This window comes from Perca flavescens, chromosome 7 (assembly GCF_004354835.1).
Source record: "Perca flavescens isolate YP-PL-M2 chromosome 7, PFLA_1.0, whole genome shotgun sequence".
Classification (NCBI taxonomy): domain Eukaryota; kingdom Metazoa; phylum Chordata; class Actinopteri; order Perciformes; family Percidae; genus Perca; species Perca flavescens.
In genome coordinates, this window is record NC_041337.1 from 6,297,816 (window position 1) to 6,319,319 (window position 21,504).

Genomic DNA, 21,504 nt, shown 5'->3' on the forward strand with positions numbered 1-21,504 from the left:
GCGGGAAAAAAAAGGTCTGTGCGCCGGGCGCATGGTTCAAAAGGGTTGTACTTAGTGTCTTCATTAATTCCTAGGTGTGTCATCTCCCATTCCCTTTAAAAGCCATGCACGTTTGTACCTTGGCACATTTCTATTATTATGGCGGGTTTGCTAACCAGGAAGGAGAGATTATCAGGAGAAGAGACTGATCTACTCGTGCGTAAAATGAAAGCGTACAAGCAGATCATATCATACTATTTCACATTGTAATATTTTTATTTGTAATCTTTTGCATGTTTGTGTGCTGGGTGTAGACGCAGCACCCAAGCCGTTTAGGGCACCACCTGTCTGGGTCGCCCCTGTCTTTAAGCTTTTAGGAGTTCTATTTATTATCTGCTTAAGCTTTTCCAACGTTTAAGACGCCAATATCCAAAATGATTTAACATTGCATTTAGTTTTAAATTGAAAATGTAACATTTTCTTGACGGAGGACCCACACAAATACATGCACCTAAGTCTTCCACAAACCTAGGGAAAACACAGTTTCTTGCCACTTTCTTTCCTCTTTGTGCAAATGTTTCCATCATCTTTTAAAAGTAAGCTGTCACAGTTGATTTGTTTCAGAACAGGAAAATACAGTATGTTTACAGTTTTGCTTGATTTCTACCCACATGTATTTCCCCCAGCTTGTATTCTACTTGAGTAACATCAGTGGCTGCAGACTACAGAGTCTTTTAAATTCGTTTTCTGGGGAAAGAGAAGTAACAGGACGTGACCTCAGCTATAACTGTGAAGGTCTTGGAAAGTTGACTTTATGAAGTAATGCAAGCTCACTAATGGAAACGGTGGTCTGCAATGCTCTGACGACTCTGGAGTCAGTGGAGCTGAGGAAAAGTTACCTAATCACTTTTCAACATGATGCTGACTGTCGGGATACTCTGGTGTTAATTTGTTTATTAAGGGAAGGGTGAGTGTGAGCGTGCATGCTCTCTTCCAGTTCATTCCCCTCGGTCACATCTGCAGACATACTCGCAGCACAGCTCACTAGACAGATTTTCTGCTGCTAGACTGACGAGACGTTCAGGCTTAATGATCGACGTAGTTATTACTGAAAAGACTTCATACAGGGTTCTTCTGTAAAGGAAGCAGCTGTAGGATCACATTTTGTAAGCAGTATAGTCTCGAGTTAAAAACTCACTCAATGTTTTTAACTGCTAAGATGCTAAGATGTGATAATATAAGGCTCGTCATTCTGTTATTATTGGCTGCCTGCCTGAGCTTGGTGAGCCTTACTGCTACAGTTTGGTCATAGTTAGACTACTTGCAGTGCATTTCAGTGTTGATAATTGTCTCTGTTTTATTTCTTATGACATAGTTCAACATCTAAATGTATTGGTAGATTTTTTTGATTATTTACTGGGAGAACACGTCGAATTAACATGGCTATCACATTTAGTGTTAGGTACCGTTTACATTTTTACCGGTACCAACCTGAAATTGGGTTCCAGTACCCAACAGTAACTTTTTTTTTCAGCACTTTCCCTCTGTAATAACAAAAAATGAATTTCAGTTGTAAAAATAATTCCGAACCTATTTATCCTATTTAGTTAGACCATTTTAGTATTTATTTAGAACATTTTAACACTCCACACAAAATAAAACCCCTCCCTCTCCCCTCCCAAACCCATCCCTACAACCTATTAAATCTAATGACCATTCAATTCTGTGCACCCAGGAAAAGTGATCCTAGGCGGTGGCTTCTATGCGAGCGTTTCATTCGGAAGAAAAATGCACTCTGACAGTCTTCTCTTGCATTTAACATATTGTTTTTGGTTCACCATCTGAGTTTGTTGACCTCCATATTTTTTGATGCAGTAATCAGCTTTGTGAGTTTACAGTAGGCTGGCTTTTCACCACCCATTATTGAGACATCATGCAAATAATTGTACCACATGTGAAAGACTTTTATTAATAATATAATTAATCATCAGGCTTGCGTAAGAATGAGCTTTTGTTTTGAGTGTTTTGAGTGCCTCGTACCCACATCAGCTGATAATACGTTTTTCTTCTAAAGTGTATTTAGAACTATACGTCACACACATCCTGTAAAAAAGGAAAAACACACACACACACATCTTCCCTGTGTTCAGTCAGTGATATTTTCCGTGTTTATTTGGACATTTCTCCCCAGTGGAGGGACACTGTTATATATTGGATCCCAGCAACTCCAGCAGGCTACAACAGGCTAAGCAGCTCACTCTTGTACAAACAACACACAGACCTTATCAGCTGTGAACCAATCACACAAGCTGTACTTTTCCAGCCCTATGGAATCTGATGGTCCAGAAACAGAGGCTGATAACTAATTTTCTGTCGGATCGCTATCAACTAACCTTAACAGAGAGGTGGATATATGACGTTGGTCGATTCCAGTGAAAATACAAAACGGAGCATGCCGAGTATTTTGTGCATATAGTTTTTGTTTTCAGTTTTTGATTCTGACTAATTCGGTTTGGCACAGTGTTTTCTTCGAAGTCTATTATTTACATGAAAACGTAACTTAATTTTCTTTGTTGTAAGATGCCCCAATGAGTTTCCTGATCAAATACTGACCGCAAACAATGATGGAAATGTGGAAAAAGGGGGCATATTTGTCCATTAGGGTTAGTGGAAAGGAAGTCAGTTTCACCAGCATCCTGCAATAACAAAAAAAGCTGGACATTGACTTATGCGTGTCCATATACACAGTGTCTCATCAGGAAAGTACAAACGCTAGTAAGGGAGTTGTACCTGTGAAGCCAGTTCAAACCCCCAAACCCCCAGGAGCATCCCAGTCAGGAAGCAGTATCACGGCAGACAGGGGGAATAACAGGAAGAGGGTACCTGACTGACGCTCCAATGGAAACGGCCTTGTATCAGCCGACCAATATAGCCGGGGTTCAAAGACTTAAGAGAAGGCCCCCACTGAGGAGATGGATTGAGAAAACAACCCTCCTAAATCCCTCGCATGCGAAGAGTCTTCCCATGGCAAACCCCGCTAATTGTTGGTTTGCTCCGAGTGTTCTGAGAACCTAAACAACCGCCGCTTAATGAAATGCTGTGAGAACTGCCGTCTGCAGTGCTTAGTTAGAGAGGCGATAATAAGCTTTGAAAGATCTCCAATTCCGAACGTGTTATTATGGCTGTGGAAGCGTGCTCTCTAAATCACTCTTAACCAAAGCCAGCCACGAAACCGTGGAACGTGCAGCGGCATCACCACGGGCAAAAATATTTGGCTTTAATCCTTTCTCTTTTTCGGCTCTTCTTTTTCTCACATCGACTTGCTCATCCTCGTTATCTTCACGCTCACATTTCCCTTTGATTTCCCCCTTTATCTAACCGCTCCTCTTGAAGACTTGAAATAGTTCCAAGCTTATGGTTATTGAGGGGTTAATGCCGCGGTCAGCCATCGAGGGAAGGGCACTCGTGTTCAGCCCTCCAACAATGGCAGTGCCAGTGGGTCTAATCCTTGAAGGTAATTGCATCGCTGCTGTCCATTCCTTTAAAATATAGCCTCCCCTAATCAAGGATGACAGTGGGGGGGGGAGCGGCGGGGCAGACATGGATTCAACAGGTCGCCTTGTTTTTGAAGACAAGAAGACATGGAGGGGGCTTCGGGCATTAAAACTCACCCACCTCACCTCCCCCTCCCCTCTCTTACTCCACACATGTGGCCCCCAGCCTCGGGGGCTTGAATTGTTTTCGTGAGCTAGCTAATTGTGGGAGATTTAAACGTGGTTGATCTCGGATTAACCTGAATGACAAAAGAACAGAGGTAGTGGGCTGAGTGTTTGTGGTCAACGCAACAGACTGTAACAGGACGTTCGGCTATAAATCATACTTGCTCTCACACGCCCACACAACACTGTACTCTCCCACACAAGAGCTGCAACTAATGATTATTTTCATATTCTGATTTATGTGCTGATTACATAAAAACGGCAAATCCTGACATTTTAGAATCTGGAGTTAGAGAACAGTTTGTTTAGAGCGGTATTTCAGTGACTGAGTATTACATCTCTGTAAAGTTGGTCGACTTCTGAGAGACGGATTAAAAAAAGAATCCTCAGAGGCCGAGATATCTCGACTTTTTAGTCCCAAGCTTTAAAAACCCTTCTGGGTCTCTTCATTAGACCCTTCCGCTTGGCAGACGTCAACGTCTTTCAAACTCCACACCTTCAGTTTGTAACGCAAGTAGGGCAACTATTATTTTCATTATTGATGAAATTATGTTCTCAATGAATCAATTAATCGTTAAGCCACGTACAACATCAAGGCTCCAAGTAGTGTCCTTAAATTGCTTGTTTTAGCCAACCAGCAGACCGAAACCAAAATAATATAAAAAACATTTCATGTCATATATGATAACCGCATGCAGCAAGTCCTCATATTTGAGAGGCATCTTTTGTATATTTTTGGCATCTTTTCGTTACACCCATTCATTGATTATCAAAATAGTTGCTGATTAATTATCTCTTGATCTATAAGTCAGTTAATCAATCAATCAATCAATCAATCAATTGTTGCAGCTCTAAATTGAGGCTTTCTGTTGTAAATGTGTAGTCTTCAAGCTAAAGCTCCAGGGTTATTTCCAAGCAGCAGCATATGGGTCTGAGAAGTAAAGCCAAAGAGGAAGTGCCTTAAACCTGATATTCTCTCCAGCAGGGGTGACTCAGCTGGCTCCCTAATGCAATCTGTTTCTATAGAAATCTATGGGGAAATGACTCTACTTCTGCCTTGATTTTTTTACCTTGGAAAACATTTTGAAATCGAGTTTATGGTCTCGATCGCTAGTTTCGCTGTTCATGTTGTAAATTATGGTCCCATATAGGGCTGGGCGATAAAACGTGTCATGCCAGTTTTTGGGGATTTTATAAGTCTGACCGTAGACAGACCAATGTCGTCAGACCGTCGTCCCCACCAACACTGGTACTACCACAAACTAGTTTTATCACCTTAGCCGCGCTCACACTTTGGAGCACAGCCGTATTCGCCAGCAACGTCCAACAACATCTGCAGCTGCTACACCGCACAAGCAGCAGACCGCCATGGAGAGGTACTCTGCATCTGCGCCTTACTAAACGATACAAAGAAATAACGGAGGCAGACATGTCTGTTCAGAAGCCAGGTTACCAACCTAGCACTAAACCTGCAGAAAATAGTTTCTCAGGTTTCTTATATTTAACATTTTGCACTATTTTATTACACTTTATGAAGCATTTCTTACTTATTCTTTAAGTTTGCACCTTAATGTTAAGAGATAATTGTTAAGTGTTCATTTTGATTTTAGACCTATGTTTACATTTTAATTATTTGAGTGTTTTCCATGGTTGTGTTGACATTCCTGCTTTATAACTGAGGGGATTATAATCAGAGGAAGGTTAAGTTTAAAATAAAAATGTTTAAATTTAATATATATTTTTCTCCTGGTCCTTATTTTAAATAGGTCATAAAAAATATCAATAATTATCGATATCGACCGATATGAAACACTTATATCGCGATACAGTTTTCAGCTATATCGCCCAGCCCTAGTCCCATATATTTTCAAATGGAAAATAAAGCAGGGCATGCTTAAGGGCCGTGGCTACACGCCAACCTTTCAATCATGATGGAGACCTAGCAATGCTAACCATTGCACTGAGTACATTAAAATAGCCATGAACTTGTTTTTTTTTTTTGTTGTCCATGTTTTCTTAAACTTTGACTCTCGCACTGTGTTTTCACTTCATCAAAGTTAATTGGAACACTTTGTTCGCCTAGAAATGTCTTGTTCAGCGTTCTGCTAACCAAGCTAGCTAGCCAGCACCATCGTTAGCTGGTAACTTAAGAAAAAGTCAGACGATTTTCATCCAGCTTTGTGTACAGCTGTACATGCTGACGAACGGTACTAGTAACCTGTGTTTATCCGCCAAAAAAAACCTGTTAAGTGACTCGTGTTAGAAGGGTTGAAAATCGGCGACTTTCTTCCTTTTAGCGTTTAGCTAGGCGCTGCACCATTGAAACCATACCCAACACCTGCTTAGACAATCTCCCCAGCTTTGCCCTTTTTGTCCAAATACACTTCTGGTTCCAAAATACCAAGATGGCAATGGCAAAAATTCAAACTCCTTGGCTTCAAAACAGCAGTCCACAAACCAATGGGTGACGTCACCAATGCTAAGTCCATTCTTTATATGCAGTCTATGGTTACCTCCAATTGAGATAACCTTGATGACATCACTGTGACATAGGGATGGGCGATATGGCCTAAAATCCATATTGCGATATACATTGCAGCCTATGCAATAACGATATATATTGCGACCAGGTTACATAGACCCTAAAGAAAACCAAACTGCTAAATGGATTTTTTTCTTATATTTAAAGTGAAAGAAACATAGTAGGTCGTTTTGAGAACATTTATTGATCAAAACTGTAATTATACAACATAATGTTGCAGATAAATACAATTCAAGTACACCAGTTGAAGAGACTTTGACAAAGAAAAAGCTTAAAGTATTGGGTGTCTTCTCTTTAGTGCAAACCATTCTAAAAGGCACTACACTTAGTTTAAGTCCTTGGTTCTTAAAAGCCAGGAAACAGGAAAAACTGGTGTCTGTTTAGTTAAGGAATAGACACTGTACTGAAAATACTTTTCAGTATTAAGCAAAGATGCACACATACTTTAAATAAAAACATATTTCAAACAAAGTTTCTTACCTGCAGCCTAACGTAACGCATTTGAGCACACACACACACACACACACACACACACACACACACACACACACACACACACACACACACACACACACACGGCCGTATGTTCAGCGGGGAAGTACGAGGTCTGCAAACATCGGCTGCCAAGATTCCAATCGTCGGTTATATAGTGAATGCTCAGGCTGGTGAAAGGCTCCATGGTACGGCTCGAGTATTAATTAAGTATTAATAGATAAATTAAATACATTTTTGGTCAGTTGACTAATCTTTTAAGCTACGCATCGTTTCACCACCACACCAAAGATATTTATTTTATCATACAGTAATGGAACATCAGGTATTTTGTTGTTGAAACTATGAAATCTAACCTGTTTTATATTTTTTTTTGTATCTGTTTTTTAATTTCAAAACTGATCTGGACCGAACAGAAGGTAAACGGAGTGTGGTTATATAAATATGTGTATTGTACTGTTATAAGTAAAAATAAGTATCGGTTTACATCAGCCAAAATATCACGGAAATGTACGTCCGATGAAAAAAAAAAAAAAAAAAAAAAAAAAAAACTCTGATTGTCAGGAGAAAATAGCTCACTTTCAGTGGGAGTTGCCATGAGTCAGCCAGGATGTGTGTGAGCTTGTGGGAGTGTGATTGAGCAGGTAGGCGTGGTTGATGGATTTCAGTGTGTCTGTTTATGTGTGCTTCCCAGTAGACTGCTGTAGTAAACAGAGCGAGCCTCTCAGGTCTGTCATGTTCTTTGGCCTCTTAGATTAACTCCATCTGCTGTTTTCACCCCGAAGATCGGTTTTATTTTGAGAAACGCACACACACACTCTCTCATCTGAGGGACTACAGAGCAAGTTCGATCCGGGTTGGGACTAAAACTTTCCCCACCTGCTGTCTATTGGAGATATTGATTGCTTCTTTCACAGAAATTCAAACGAGTTGCCTTTCCTGGGAAGCGGAGTTTTTTTATGGTAGGTAAATATAATTTAATTAAAACCCAATCTTTTCTCTTGTATTCTAGTGTGACGGCACTTTTATTAAAGAATATAGAATATGTGAAGTGCTAAGAGTATGTTGCAGGAGAAACACTGTCATGTCTTGTTGCGGTTTCCGTTCATTCTGTGTAAAAGCAAAGGATAGCAGGACTAGGGTAGGCCTTGTTTTCATCATTGATTTAATCTCAATTAATTGATTGATTGTCAGGTCTACGAAGCATCAGAAAACTGCGAGAAACGACTAGGCGTCTTCATCAAATGCCATTTTTTTGTTCAACTGACAGAAAACAAAGATATTGAATTGATTCATATTATAAAACAAGGGTTAGAAAAAAAAGTATTGATAATCGAAACAGTTGCCGATTCACTTTCTGTCGATAGACTTCTTCTGTCTGTGTGAGGCTGTGAAGGTAGGCACATTCACATCTGTGCAGTCTGCATTTCTTCCTTTGTCTGCATATTTCATAACTATTTCTTATATGAACAGACCAGCTGGTACCCACTGGCACCAACAGGAGTTCTCTCCTTTCAATATTCTTTATCCCAAATAGGAAGTGGTTGTCCCCCCCCCCCCCTTTCACTTCCTCCTTTTTTGGTCTTGTTCACCACCCTCCTATCTCTTCTCCTGCCCTGAAGCTATGGATAAGAAGGCTGGTGGTGTCACAGTCCAGCCAGAGTTGCCTGAGACAGCAGTCCGTACACTTGACTTCTCTGTTAGAGCAGAGTGAGAGACCAGCTGCCGGTGAGTGGTGCTGTTCTTCTGTAGTCCTATCGATCACCCCGAACTGTGTTTTGGTTTTTCAGCGCTAAGAGGATTTAGTGGTGTTTTCCATCTGAAGAGTTGGCTCGAGGGTCAGTGTTAAGGTTAGGTATAAAAAAAGTTATCTTGCTGACTTCCCCCCCCCCCCCACACAGTCCAACGACTGAGCGGTTAATTGGTTAGGGATAGGGTTATTAGGGTTAGAGGGGACGGTGTTTCTTAGTGATGACACTGCGACAGTGGCATGTGTCATGTAAATATTGGACTCTGCTGGTGTTGGGGTCAGTTATGTTTCTGCTGAAGTGGATCGAAAAACAATGTAAGAAAATTTCACTTTTGCTTAAAAAATTATTCCAAATACAATTTAAAAAAAAAAATAAATAAATAAAAAAAATAATCCTGTTGCCTGTATTTGTTGCAGTTTCCATTTATGCTTGGATTTAAAAAAAAGAAGAAGAAAAAAAAAGCGACCAATAACATTTAATTCAACCTAATTTCTGAGTAAAATGAGGCGCAATTATTAGTTGTTTTGGATTATGAAACACTGGTATATGTCAAATATTAGCCGGGATATCCCCAGGTCAAAATTAACTGATGCAATTTTATTCACAAACGACAGAGAGCAAAACTATTTTACGAAGAATCATTTAAAAAAAAAAAAAAAAAAACTTCTTAAATTTGACCCGTGGACTACATGAGGTTTAAATGCAGTGCAGGACTGGCCTAAGATTATCTGTGTGTCAGACAGACAGACTGTGTGTGTGTGTGTGTGTGTGTGTGTGTGTGTGTGTGTGTGTGTGTGTGTAGGAAAATTTGTTGTGGAAGATGAGGAGGTAATATTTTTTGTGGGCAAACACTGACTTACGTGTTGAAACATACCTTTCACTGGAATGCATAGTCGGCTTCACAAGAACATTAGTTGCTGTATTCCCTGCGAGCATGTTTGTTCCTGAGTTGTTTTTTTTGTGGCAGTTGCTCAAACCTGGAGTGCCTGTCTGTGCTGTCGATGGATGGTGTCTGATTTCACCACGTTTTCGTAGTACTCTGCTGTATGTGATAGTGGCGGCCAGGGACTAAAAGATAACGGAGGCGGTGTTGATGCCCCATCAGGACCGTGATTAGACTAGAGATTTTGGGAGTCTACACAACTGTAATTTGCATATTCATTAGCCAAAGAGGAAATAGCTTCTGCTGTGTTGCAGCATGAATATGAAAGTGTGTTTAATAATACAAAATGAGCCCATTTCTCCTTAATGTCTATCATGAGTAATCTGGGAAAAACCGTCCCCATCCATCGTGTGTCACCGTGCAGAGGAGGACATTATGAAATGTTGTGTACACTAACTCGGTCTGTGGTCTATCTGGTGTACAAATGCCATGGAACAAGTGGATTAGTCACACAAACTGATGGACCGGACACTTGAATGAGTCGGATATGCTGATATATGTTGTTTTTTTTTTGGGGGGGGGGGGTGGGGGGTAATTCCAATCATATTTCCGATTTATCACAACTTGGATTTTGTGGTAATAGTATTGTTGGACGTGCCAAGTTAATAACTGAGATCTGGGAAAGCCGCGATGTAAAAACAAGACTGAAAGGGTGAAAAACATGATCATACAAAGTTGTTTTGAAGATGAAACAAAAGCCAAACATTACCCAAACCGTTTACATACTTCACGGTTTACAGACCGACTTAGTCCTCTTGTGATGGTTTATTACCACCTTTACGGTTGCACTTACTTTCAGTTTTATCCCCCAATAAAGTGATTTAGGTAAACTGAGTAATGTTGGTCGTATGGCTTAGCAACTGTTACTTTCTCCAAGTGTTTAATTGGGCCAAACAGAGCAATACTTCTTGGTATGTAAAGAGTTTGGAGGGTTTTATTCCCTGTAAAACCCCAAAACGCAAGAACAGTGCAACGAAATGGATTCAACAGTGTGTTTATCTGCTCTAAGGAAAGCCGTAAATGTTAGCATGCCCAGCTAGGTATCTCACTGCCTTATGCTAGAACATAAGGAGTAGCCTTAGCCTCGCCATTTTAGCATTATAGTATGTCGCCTTCAAGTATCTATTCTTTTTTTATTTTTATTTTTTTATAATTATTTTTTGGGAATTTTTGGCCTTTTATTTGTGTAGGACAGCTTAAAGCCGGTACACACCAATCAGACGAAAACCGGCAGCTGATTGGACGAACACGTCACATGGGTTTGTTTTCTCCGGAAATTCAAAGCCAGACTGTCATGGCGGCCATTCAGAATCCAATCTCATTTTAAGCGAGAAATAGGCCGTGCAGCTGCTGAATCAGTCTTCATTTCAGATCAACAAAGGTCAGTTTAAAAGATTTTCGTCAGATTTTGAGAGACTCTAGTCACGCTCATTCTGCTCGCCATTTCCGGGTCAAATGAACGGCGACAGCCCCCCAGACGGACGACGGCACGGGACACACCGAACAGACTTGAGTCACTGACCTCGCCAGACTGTCTAACGGCCGATTTTCGGCCCTGTGTGTCCCGGGCTTTAAAGGGGACCGAGAGGGGGGGAATGACGTGCAGAAAAGGGCCGCAGGTCGGAGTCGAACCCGCGGCTGATCCGTTGAGGCGTAAACCTCTATATATGGGCGCCCGCTCTGCCAGGTGAGCTAACCAGGTGCCCTTCAAGAATACATTCAGACCCTTTTTGTAGGTGTAGTTTTAAACATGAGTTAGCTAGCTAGTTAGCTAGCTGGTGAAATCTGTAAGTTGTCGTCTTAGCTAGTAAAACTGACAGTTACCGGCCAGAAATAAAGAAGCCTGCTTTTGTGGTACCATTATGTCTTAAGTATACTTGTTTATAGTGGTCTATCCATCACTGTTATCATTGTTAACTATGTGCCATGCCAACCCGTTCTCGGTCCCAACTCCTTAAATACCCATGCTTGGTCCGTGGCTCTCAGCGCCAGATACCCTTTTGGCCATCTGACCGTGGCGCTGTCAGATGACATAGTATTTAGAGCGATAACGCTAGCGAGTAGTATGAAAGACCGAAAAGACCACGTAAGGAAGGAAGGTTTGAGTGGTGGATGGGTCAAACAGCACAGGACGTTTTGCCCAAGAGACCAGGGTTCGTGTCCCGTTGTTGTCCCGCGTGTCGCTGAAACGTACATTTGGTAATATTTTCCTAAACCTAAAACCGCCCTGTTCTTGTGCCGCATGACCGTTAAACGTACGTCCCGACCCAGTCAGACCCCCAAGCGCGTCTAAATATGACGCTAAAGGGCTAGACGCTAAAGGAGAGTTTTTTTTTTTTTTTTTTTTGCAGTAACAAACGCCAAAGGCCCATGACCAAGTGTAGCTTTTTGACGCGCAGAGAGTGAACACACACACACACACACACACACACACACACACACACACACACACACACACACACACACACACACACTTTGCTCTCTCCTGGGAGGATGAAAAACAACAAGTGCCTCTGTAAGAGTACATCCACATGTGTGCGAACTGCATCAGGACTGTATGGTACCAGAACAAGGGAGAGTCGGTTAATAGGTAACAGGCATGCAGTGAGGCAGGCGGCTTTGTTGCATAACAGCCGCAGTAAAAAAAAAAAAAAAAAAACCATGCCCTGGCTCTCCTCCTCTCCAGAGGACAGATGGCGGCAGAAGAAAGCGAGCGTGTGCGCGGCAGCGGCGGCGGCTCTCTCCCATGCCACTCCTCAACAGATGCACTCCTTATTTATTGAAAAATAAATCCGACTCGGGGGGCCAGGCCTGCCCAGGCTCCCCCTTTTGATCTGCTGCAGCCTCACTGGGCGCTGGTTTTAATCCCACCTGCTGGGCCTCAGCTAATGGCAACCCTGCGTAATGTTTAGGAAAGCAGGCCCTCTCCAGCACTCACGTATGGGGCCGTGGGCTCTGCTCCCAGGAGGAAAAACTAAATTGGCTTTTAAGAAAAAAGGTGGCAAAAAATAGCAACATGTAGCAGAGTTTGACCCGGTGTCAGTGTCTGTCAGCTCAGCTTGATGAAAAGCACGCTCGCTCTGCTGGCATTTAGCGCTTTGACAATCAATCCTGCTTAATGCTAGAGCCGCACGATCCGAGGAAAATATGCGAAAACATTGTTGAATATCGCGCCAACAATATTACTTGGGAATAAATAAACAGATCTTAAAGTGTACTCAGTTCTGCTGCTTTTAGTATTCTGCTAAAATACAACAAATTGCTTGTTGAATTTCAAACAAATGAAAGGAAATCATTCCCAACATTCTTTTATTGATCAAACTGAGCATTGCATTGAATACGAAAGGCACCAAAGAAAGACGGCTACATTTTAATGTGCCGTTTTCTGCTATTTTCTTTCAACTGACACAAAATGTCGCAGCCTTTCACGATGTATTTATTGCTGCAGTTTATATATTGTGCAGCCCTGCGTAATGCAGTAGCAGATATTGTTTGTTGCAGTTAAGAACTAACGAGTGTCTTGACAGCACAGTTGTATGCAAGAAGGTGAGTGGCTGGAGAGAATGTAACCGTAAGTCCTTATTTTCTGACATTTATAGATAAATAATTTGTTGATTAATTGAATAATAATGGGATGATGATGATGGTTTCTTCTACATTTCGTGTATCTAAATATCTTCTGGAAACACCCAGCACATCTTCAAAATACTATGATATTATGGATATAGACGGATCAGTTTGATTTTGTCAGTATTTCTCAGCATAGCATAGCACCGCCCATGACGATTGTGATTGGTTTAAAGAAATGCCATTAAACCAGAGCCCGTTTTTCTCCCATCCCTTAATGCTGTGTGGACCAGCCAGACCCTCCTCCGCAGTGCTGTGGAGGAAGGTCTGGCAATGCGAGACTACAGTAAAATGAGCTTGAGAACTATTTTTTTTATGCTTTATTTGCATTAGACATGGTTTGGTACAACTGTGTTTGTATAGTCTGTGCACTCTGGTCTGCACTGTATTGATGTATGCACAGGTCAAAGGTCAGCCCACCAGTCTGTGGAAAGGAGACAGTACTTGTCTTCCCATTAGCCGTAGACGATGAACCACTGATGATGTGTACTTGTGTCCTGAGGTTTGGGTTGTCTTTGATTAGTTTGATGTTATAGACGGGTATATTACGAGTTAACCGAAAGTCTGTCTGGATGTTTGACTGACTTCACTGCGCTTTGACTATTTGAACAAGACGGTGCATGACTCTGCCTCGTCTGGTTGCTAACCAATCAATTTCGTGTGTAGGTGTGTTCACTGGGATGCATTTTTGGTGTGTTTTTCTGTTAGAGAAAGAATTAAAAAAACAGGCCAGGCTGTTTGTTTTTTTTGGTCTCTGTTGATGCTTTTAAAAAGCAGACTCAACGTGTTTAAACTGGTTTGTAATCTTGTGTTTTTAAGTCTTCTTCATTTTTTTTATTTCTCTTTTGATTGCTCATTTTACTGTTTGAGTCTTATTTTAACAATTTGTCATGGGAAGCACTTTGTGAAAGGTGCCATATCAAATAAACCTATTTATTTTTTAAAGAAAAGATGGGGCGAGACTAGAGGTTGACTTGAACTCGTGTGTATTCCGACTCCTCCAGCCCCCCTCGTGACTGATGAGGAGCGGCGTCAGCGCTGACTTAACTCACTGCTGAGGACAATCTCCTCCAGTTGCCAAAATCAGTGAGGACTTTCGTGTTAGGACAGGACCTTTCTAAAGACCGGCTTTTCTGTAAGAGTGGAGTAATGGTAAGCATTAAAGTTGGCCCGGGTAATTAAACACAGTGTAGCTGGATGTCACCCGCAGTCTCAACAAAGACTGAGACCTTTCTGTGTCGGACAGTTTCTTGGCCCAAACAACACGGTTTGAGCTCAACTCAACCAAACGGGGTTCTCCATTGTCCCCAATAATTAATCACACTGTTGTGTTTTGCGTTGATTCAGGTTTGCTTTGATTTCAGTTTTGTGTGTGTGTGTGTGTGTGTGTGTGTGTGTGTGTGTGTGTGTGTGTGTGTGTGTGTGTGTGTGTGTGTGTGTGTGTGCGTGTGCGTGTGCGTGTGAGACAGTGGAGGCTGATGATGGTTGCCTTGAAAAATGACGGGGAATGGAGTTTGCTCTGTGGGTGTGGGCACCACAATGACAAACAGCTGCGCGTGTGTGTATGTGTGTGAGAGAGAGAGAGAGTTATGGAGCAATACATGTGTGGGAACTCCTGTTTTCACAATATGTCAATAAAAGATAAGATTTTTTTTTCTTCTTTTGCAGAACGTTTTTCATAAGATGCAGTAGATTTGCGTGTTGTACGTTAAATTGTCCTTAATCCAGCCCCACCCCTCCACACAATCATACTTACAGTCTGACACAGACACACACACACACACACACACACAGCAACAGATAAAGGCTTTATTGAAAGCTCAAGCTTGAGCGTATTTCCATTCTTGGCCAGCTCTCCCTCTTAGTTCTCACCTATCATTATTAACATTTGGTTGGCTAGTCATTGTCTTGTGTTGACATTCATTTCTCTACCTAAGAGAGTAGAGATGGTCCGATATGCCTTTGTCCCGATTCTTTCACGATACGTGGGATTATTGAGATTTTCATTTATTGCGATTCTAGAAGTATTGCGATTTGATAGTATTGCTATTTTCTTTTCCTTCTTTTAACAAAAGTTGAATAATGCACTTCTAGAGACAATATATCATGAGTGATTGTTTTGTCAGTCAGTCAGTCTGACATTTATTTCATTTGTAAAGAGGTACATAACATGGATTTTCTGCTTCCAGGTCAGAAAACTGATATGATGTAGTCGACGTCAGCGGTACCATATGAACAGAAAATATCTAGGTGAATCATTGGTATAAAAAAAAAAATTGATTCTAGGGAAAAGAATACACAAAATATTTTTTTTTTCCCCACCCCTCAATAGTTGGTTTCCAAGAGGCGATTCCATTTTGAAAGCAGTCCTCGTTACCTAGATTTGTTAAGCTCTGACGCCAACAAATCGCTTATTGAACTTTTAGCTCTCCTTCCTCTTTTTGTTATTAGACAAGCGCGATGTAAAAAACATAGCGTCTCATTTTGAGCATGCACTGAGCGTTGCTTGCACTGATAACAATCCCCAACATCGGATTATATCAGCTGTAGCTGTTTACCGTTGATTCCAGGGATGCACCGTATCCAGGATTCGGATTCGGCCGAATATTGGGCTTTTTGACGGGGTTCGGTTTCTGCCGAACCTTAGAATTTTTTCCACTGAACCGAACCCTACGCTTGCACTACGCGCGCTACGCTGGTCGACGTAATGACGTTGACTACGGGAAGGTGTTTACGTAGGTGAAACGTTCATTGCGGTAGACTGTGAGAAAGTGAAAATGGAACTCGTGAGCCAAAAAAAATGTTGTTTGGCAGTACTTATAGTCAATATCCAACATCGTCTCTGTTAAAACATTTGCGTATGAAACAGCCGAAAGAATACGAGTTGTGCACGAAGGAATCTACGGGCAGTAGCCAAAATGCAGCAACTTTAGGTACATTACATACAGAATCTTAACCAGTACATGCGGTATTCGGCCGAACCCCAAAAATCTGGGTTCAGTGCATCCCTAGTTGATTCCATAATGTCTAAAATAAAACTGTCTGGTTAATGTGCTCTCTTCAAGCTGGTGTCTGTACTGAGCCTAGCTTAGCTAAGTCTTTTCTCTCTCCAATAAAAGCATAAATCTCACCTTTTGTGAGCTTCTCTATGGGAACCATCTGGGACCAATGGGGCTACACTAGGACAACGTTTGTGAGTGAAAAGAAACTACCAACCGTGAGTGAACTGCAACTCTATGTTTTGTAGTTCAATACAACAGAGTGGTTCCTCTTCTCTACAGAAATAATCTAACTGACTGCGTTATGTCAGCATCAGGGGAATCATATCCTATCAAAACAGTTGTTCATCGAACTAGAGACAAAGTGTAAGAGTCAGTAGGATACAGCTGTTATTTCAATGTGTCCTAATGCATTTAATCAGTATTCCATATTCTGTTCTGCTCATCCCATTTTCAGCTTTTTGCTAAAATCACGAAAAACCTGCTGCGGTACGGCTCAAAATTGAATCTTTGAATTTCAGTTACTTACAGATGTTGAAAACTAAACTATTTGATAAGTGATTCAGATTTTGATTAAAATGCTATTGAACTCCAGCTCTATCAAGCTTTACACAACCGAACAAGGAAAGCGTATTATCTCTCTGAAGATACACCGTGGCACTCTCGGCTGTGAGAGAAACGGCACCCTACGGTTCACATCCACCCCCCCCCTCCCTTTTTCACTCTTCAAACACATGCACACAGTGATGCATGCTATTACACAAGTGCTAGGTGTGCTCTGAGAGGACAAGCTGTTCCGGAGGAGGGCTGAGTGTGGTTTTAGGTGGGGGAGGGGGGGATGCAGTAAATTTGAAAACTGATAGGATGGTCTGCTCCAGCACAGTTTTGGAGATCGAGAGATCGTTACTGAGCAGATTCTTTGCCCGTTCCATTCTGAGCAGCTGTGTGATCGATGAACATTGTATCCCATCGAATCAGATCCGTAATCCGAGTTTGAATGTATCACCGCGTCATATAATTTCATACACAGAGACTGATTACCCACAGATTTTCCTGTTCCCAGCGAGGAAGCATCAGGCAGTCCAAACGTATTAAAAAAAATTGTCCTTGGGAGACAAAATTGTGACCGTGGTGAGGATGTCGCAGCCAAATTGAACTGCCAGGCTGTTGCTCCAAAAGCCACAAGTCCCATCCTTAATTATGAATCACGTTTAAGTAATTTGACTCTGAAGTTAATAATGGTTCCCCAGTTTAATGTCTTTAGCATCAGCTGTGTGACGTTAGTCAGCGCCAGTGGCCGCAGTAAGTGCTTTAAAGTGTGCTGCCTTCATATGTCTGCGTGCCGAGGTTGAAGGATAAAGGTAAAGGTTAAGAATCCTGATTCACCTCGGACGACATCAGTCATGGGGCAACCCAGAGTGTGCGCCCCCCCATGTAGGCTGAGTCCTTGGCAGTGGCCCGGGTTCGAATCCGGCCCGCAGACCTTTGCTGCATGTCGTCCTCTCTCTCTCTCTCTCGCTCTCTCTCTCTCTCTCACTCCCCCCTTTCCTGTCTTCAAGTAGAAGACTTCACTTATCTACTTCCGCACAAGAATACCTTTATTCATGGATGACACAGAGAGCTGGTCAAGTGTGTGTGTGTGTGTGTGTGTGTGTGTGTGTGTGTGTGTGTGTGTGTGTGTGTGTGTGTGTGTGTGTGTGTGTGTGTGTGTGTGTGTGTGTGTGTGTGTGTGTGTGTGTGTGTGAACAAGGGTGCATAAGCAGGTGCCACGTGGCATTGGATGTGCTAAGCCAAGACAAAGGGCCGCCGTGGGGTCGGTGTGTGTTCTCAGCTGTTGGGGAGAGGGAGGAAGGTGGGGCTTTGTGTGTGTTCATCTACAGTCACTTGTGCCCCCACCCCACCCCCCCGAACCTTTCCACTAATCTGGCCAGACACACGCGACACACACTCACATGACACATGTTGTATCACAGCCATCATACACTCAGTACGAGGCACGCGTGGCCTCCTGTCAGCTGTCCCGCACGCTGCTCACATTCCCTTACAGTCAGTTTCACTCTCGCACTCCTCTTGGTTCTAGGAAAACTGATCCAGAAACGGGCCGAGTCTGGTCGTCCTCGTATCCATCATCCCTCTCATTGATAGGAATGTTGAGTATTGCAAAAATCTCTGTTGCACATATCCAGAGCTGAAGTTATTTTAGGGTCATATTTTCAAGTATCTTTCTTTGTTGTAAGATTACACGCTTTGTTTGAGTTTTTTTTTTTTTTTTTTTTTTTTTTTTTTGAGCCTTTTCTTCATCCTGTGATGCACTCGTTTGTCTTGGCTAAAGCGTCAGATATTTTCAGCTGGAATGCGAAAGCCCCAACTCGATAGTGAGGCAGGCCTATCTATCCTAGCCATTGTCTAAATATGGCATCCGATTTGCTCATATTTCTCTGGCCCGGCTGTCTGTCTCCACACCTCATGGAGAACATAGCACCTCTGTGCGATGGGGCTTTAGACTCTGCTGCACCGAAATGTGCACGCACGCACGCTGACGTTGACTCCAGAGAGGCATATGTAGGCGGTGTTGTAACCGATTTCTGTGACTTGTTTGCTTCTGCCCTGAAGCTGTCTCTTTGGCAGCGTGGTCCTCCGGCGGTAAATCAAGTGACTCAGTCGGGGGTGAGACACTCTACTTCTCTGTACCTGCAACGTATCAAAAATGTCATAAACTGCAACGATTGAGAAATGACCTGAGTTTTCACACTGTTTCCATTATCCTCCTTTGCTGTAGTCATTACTCAGTGAGCACAAGACTGAACAGGACCTCAGTTTGGTAAAAAAAAAAAAAAAACAGGATAGTCAACTATTCGAATAATTAACATGGTGCATCCATGAAGTAATGGCAATGGATCAGATATGCGTGTAAATACATCAGATATGCAACAGGGGGCGGTGTGGGCGGGTAAACAAGTTGTTCTCTGTGACTTAAGTTTGCATGGAGCGGCACAAAGAGACATGGTGCTAACCGGAACCGGACTCCTACGCCAACCAGGAGTGCCAAATGAGGATAAAGGAAGACTGTAGTGATGGCGAGTAACTGTCAGTTTATCAGGGACACACAGATGTTGGATATTTCCTATTTTCTGTTTACACTAATGTAAAAAAAAAAAAAAAAAACTTTTGGGGAGTAGTTGATGACTACTAAACTACACTATTAGTTAATGCCCTGTTCCAGACAGAGATATCTCAACAACTATTGGCACGATGTTTTATACACACATTTATGGCCCGCCAAAGATGAATCCTGATTTTTCATCTAGCGCCATCACCATTAAATTTGTCCAACATTTTACGACCAAATTACCCACAGAGCCAATGGTATTCCAGTCGGTCTCAGCTGTACTTTGTGCTTATTAGCAAATGTCAGCATGCCACAAACCCTAATCTGATATGGTGAACATGGTAAACGTTGTACCAGATAAACATCAGCATGTTAGCATTGTCATTGTGTGCATCCAAGCACGTGACGCTAGCATTTAGGTGCCAAAGTACAGTCTGTCTACAGTCCAGAGTCACGGAGCCACTGGCGTGGCTGCAGATCTTATTTTGATAGATTTGGCCATTATTCCTATCCGTAATACTAACATTTGAACGGTCTGACTGCCGTTTACATTTCTTGCCATATCACACACATTGTTGTAGTGGTGCCACCGTGTTCCCAGATCTCAGCAACTACTTTACTATGTTTACACTGTTGTGCAGTGACTTTGGGGAGTATTTAAAATAATCTATTTCTCACTGAATTCTTGACACTATTGTGACTGCTAGAAATTAGCTATGAGAATTAGGACACAAGTTGTACTACACTGGACTTATCCTAAAATGCAGTTGTTCGTACAGGAGGAGAGCCTGTCACAGTCCCAGTAAACAAGGCCATTCTCTCAGTCTCTTTCTATTTAAAACCTCTCTCTGGCTGGTTGGTGGCTCTGTTTGGATATAATGACCATGGGTGCATGAGAGAAAGGGAGGAGTCAGTGCTGGTGGTGGTAGAGGAGAGTGGGGGGAAAAAGAGGAGAAGACCCTGACTTGTGGCGCTCGTAGCCAGGCTGTTTAATCGCAGCAAGACCATCGGATGGCTTTGACAGAGCACAGGCACCGATTAGGGGGGGGCTTTGTACTTCTGAATAGCTTCTAGATGGACCTTTTTTCTTCTTCTTCTTTTTCCTCTTCTTCTTCCTTCCTGCCTCGGGTTTATATCTTTAGTGGGACTCCTCACCCTCCCATAACCTTATCCCTCCTTCCGTCCCTCCCTCCTTCTGTCCTCCTCCAGCCCTGCAACCTGCTCCTTAAAGTCTGCGATTATACCTGGCTAGACATTGAGAGGAGTGGATTAATAAGGCAGCTCGTCAGTGTGGCTTGACGTGGGGGACAGTGCAGAGTGAATAAGCAGGCCAGCGCAGTGGCAAATTGGATGCTTATTGGGTTCCTGGGTGCCTGCTGGCATGGACATGGAGCCGGATCGCTGGACTGGGGGAGACTCGTGCTCCAATCTGCAGAATATGACGGTAGAGTACCAGGAGTGGAGACGGAGAGAGTCATTTTTATTGAAATCTGAGTTACTGGATTGTACTTCAACTCTGGTATGTATAGCTAGAGCATGTGGCAGTACAATATATTTACTTCAGACAGACTTGTATAACAGTGTTTTTATTGAGGCGATGACGTCTTATCTTTTGCATATCTATAGTTGTTGTGTTTACATGAAAGCTGGACTCAAACCCCTGTTGTGCACACATTTACAAACACACACACACACACACACACACACACACACATATGCGCAGACATGCTGCTCCTCCTGAGTACATGGGAACAATGACAGGAAGTACATTAGCAGGACCGCCATTGTATCTCCCCATACATCCTCGCTTCCTGAGCTGGGTGTGGGTGATGGTGCAAGGGGACGCAGGGACACTCCTGAGGTGAGGGAAAGAGCAGCGGGGGGGGGTATTCGGATCTGTCTGGGCAGAGACAGAGAAATCCTTAATCCTGCAGCCTTCTGCTGCCTGTCGCCTCGGCTCTGGAGCTTTTGGAGCTACGCGGCCTGGAAGCCTCCCAGTTAACTGGCCTGTGGTCAGTTTCATTGTTTCACGATACGATTCTGGATCACGGGAGGGTAAGCTGGTCCCAGATCAGCACACAAGGTGAAAAACTAACTTTAAGTCCAATTAGTTGTCATCCCACAGAGGAGGGGGGGGGACAGGGACAGATGGCGGGAAGGTGGGAGTCACCAAACCTCAGGAATGCCCCTGGCAGCCTCTGTGGATATTTAATTGTGGCAGAAACAATAGTCAGCCAGGGAGCTGTTTATTCTGTGTGTGTGTGTGTGTGTGTGTGTGTGTGTGTGTGTGTGTGTGTGTGACTGTTTTACTATTTTCACTTTGGCCCAGTCTCTCCAAAATGT

The 21,504-nt window shown here is 42.7% G+C and overlaps 1 protein-coding gene across 6 annotated transcripts in view; it reads left to right on the forward strand.

Moving 5' to 3' along the window:
- plekhg5b (pleckstrin homology domain containing, family G (with RhoGef domain) member 5b) overlaps positions 1 to 21,504 on the forward strand; it is an 88,311-nt gene that overhangs the window by 32,530 nt on the left and 34,277 nt on the right. The window contains exon 1 of one of the 6 annotated variants that reach the window (XM_028582181.1): positions 7,444 to 7,694. The exons of 4 other annotated variants lie outside the window; for them this stretch is intronic. In XM_028582181.1, the coding sequence (XP_028437982.1) occupies positions 7,692 to 7,694 (3 nt within the window). In that variant the 5' untranslated portion in view covers positions 7,444 to 7,691. Of the gene's footprint in view, positions 1 to 7,443; positions 7,695 to 20,370; positions 20,606 to 21,504 lie in introns of those variants that run through there. One more of the 6 variants, XM_028582180.1, reaches the window with a different exon arrangement.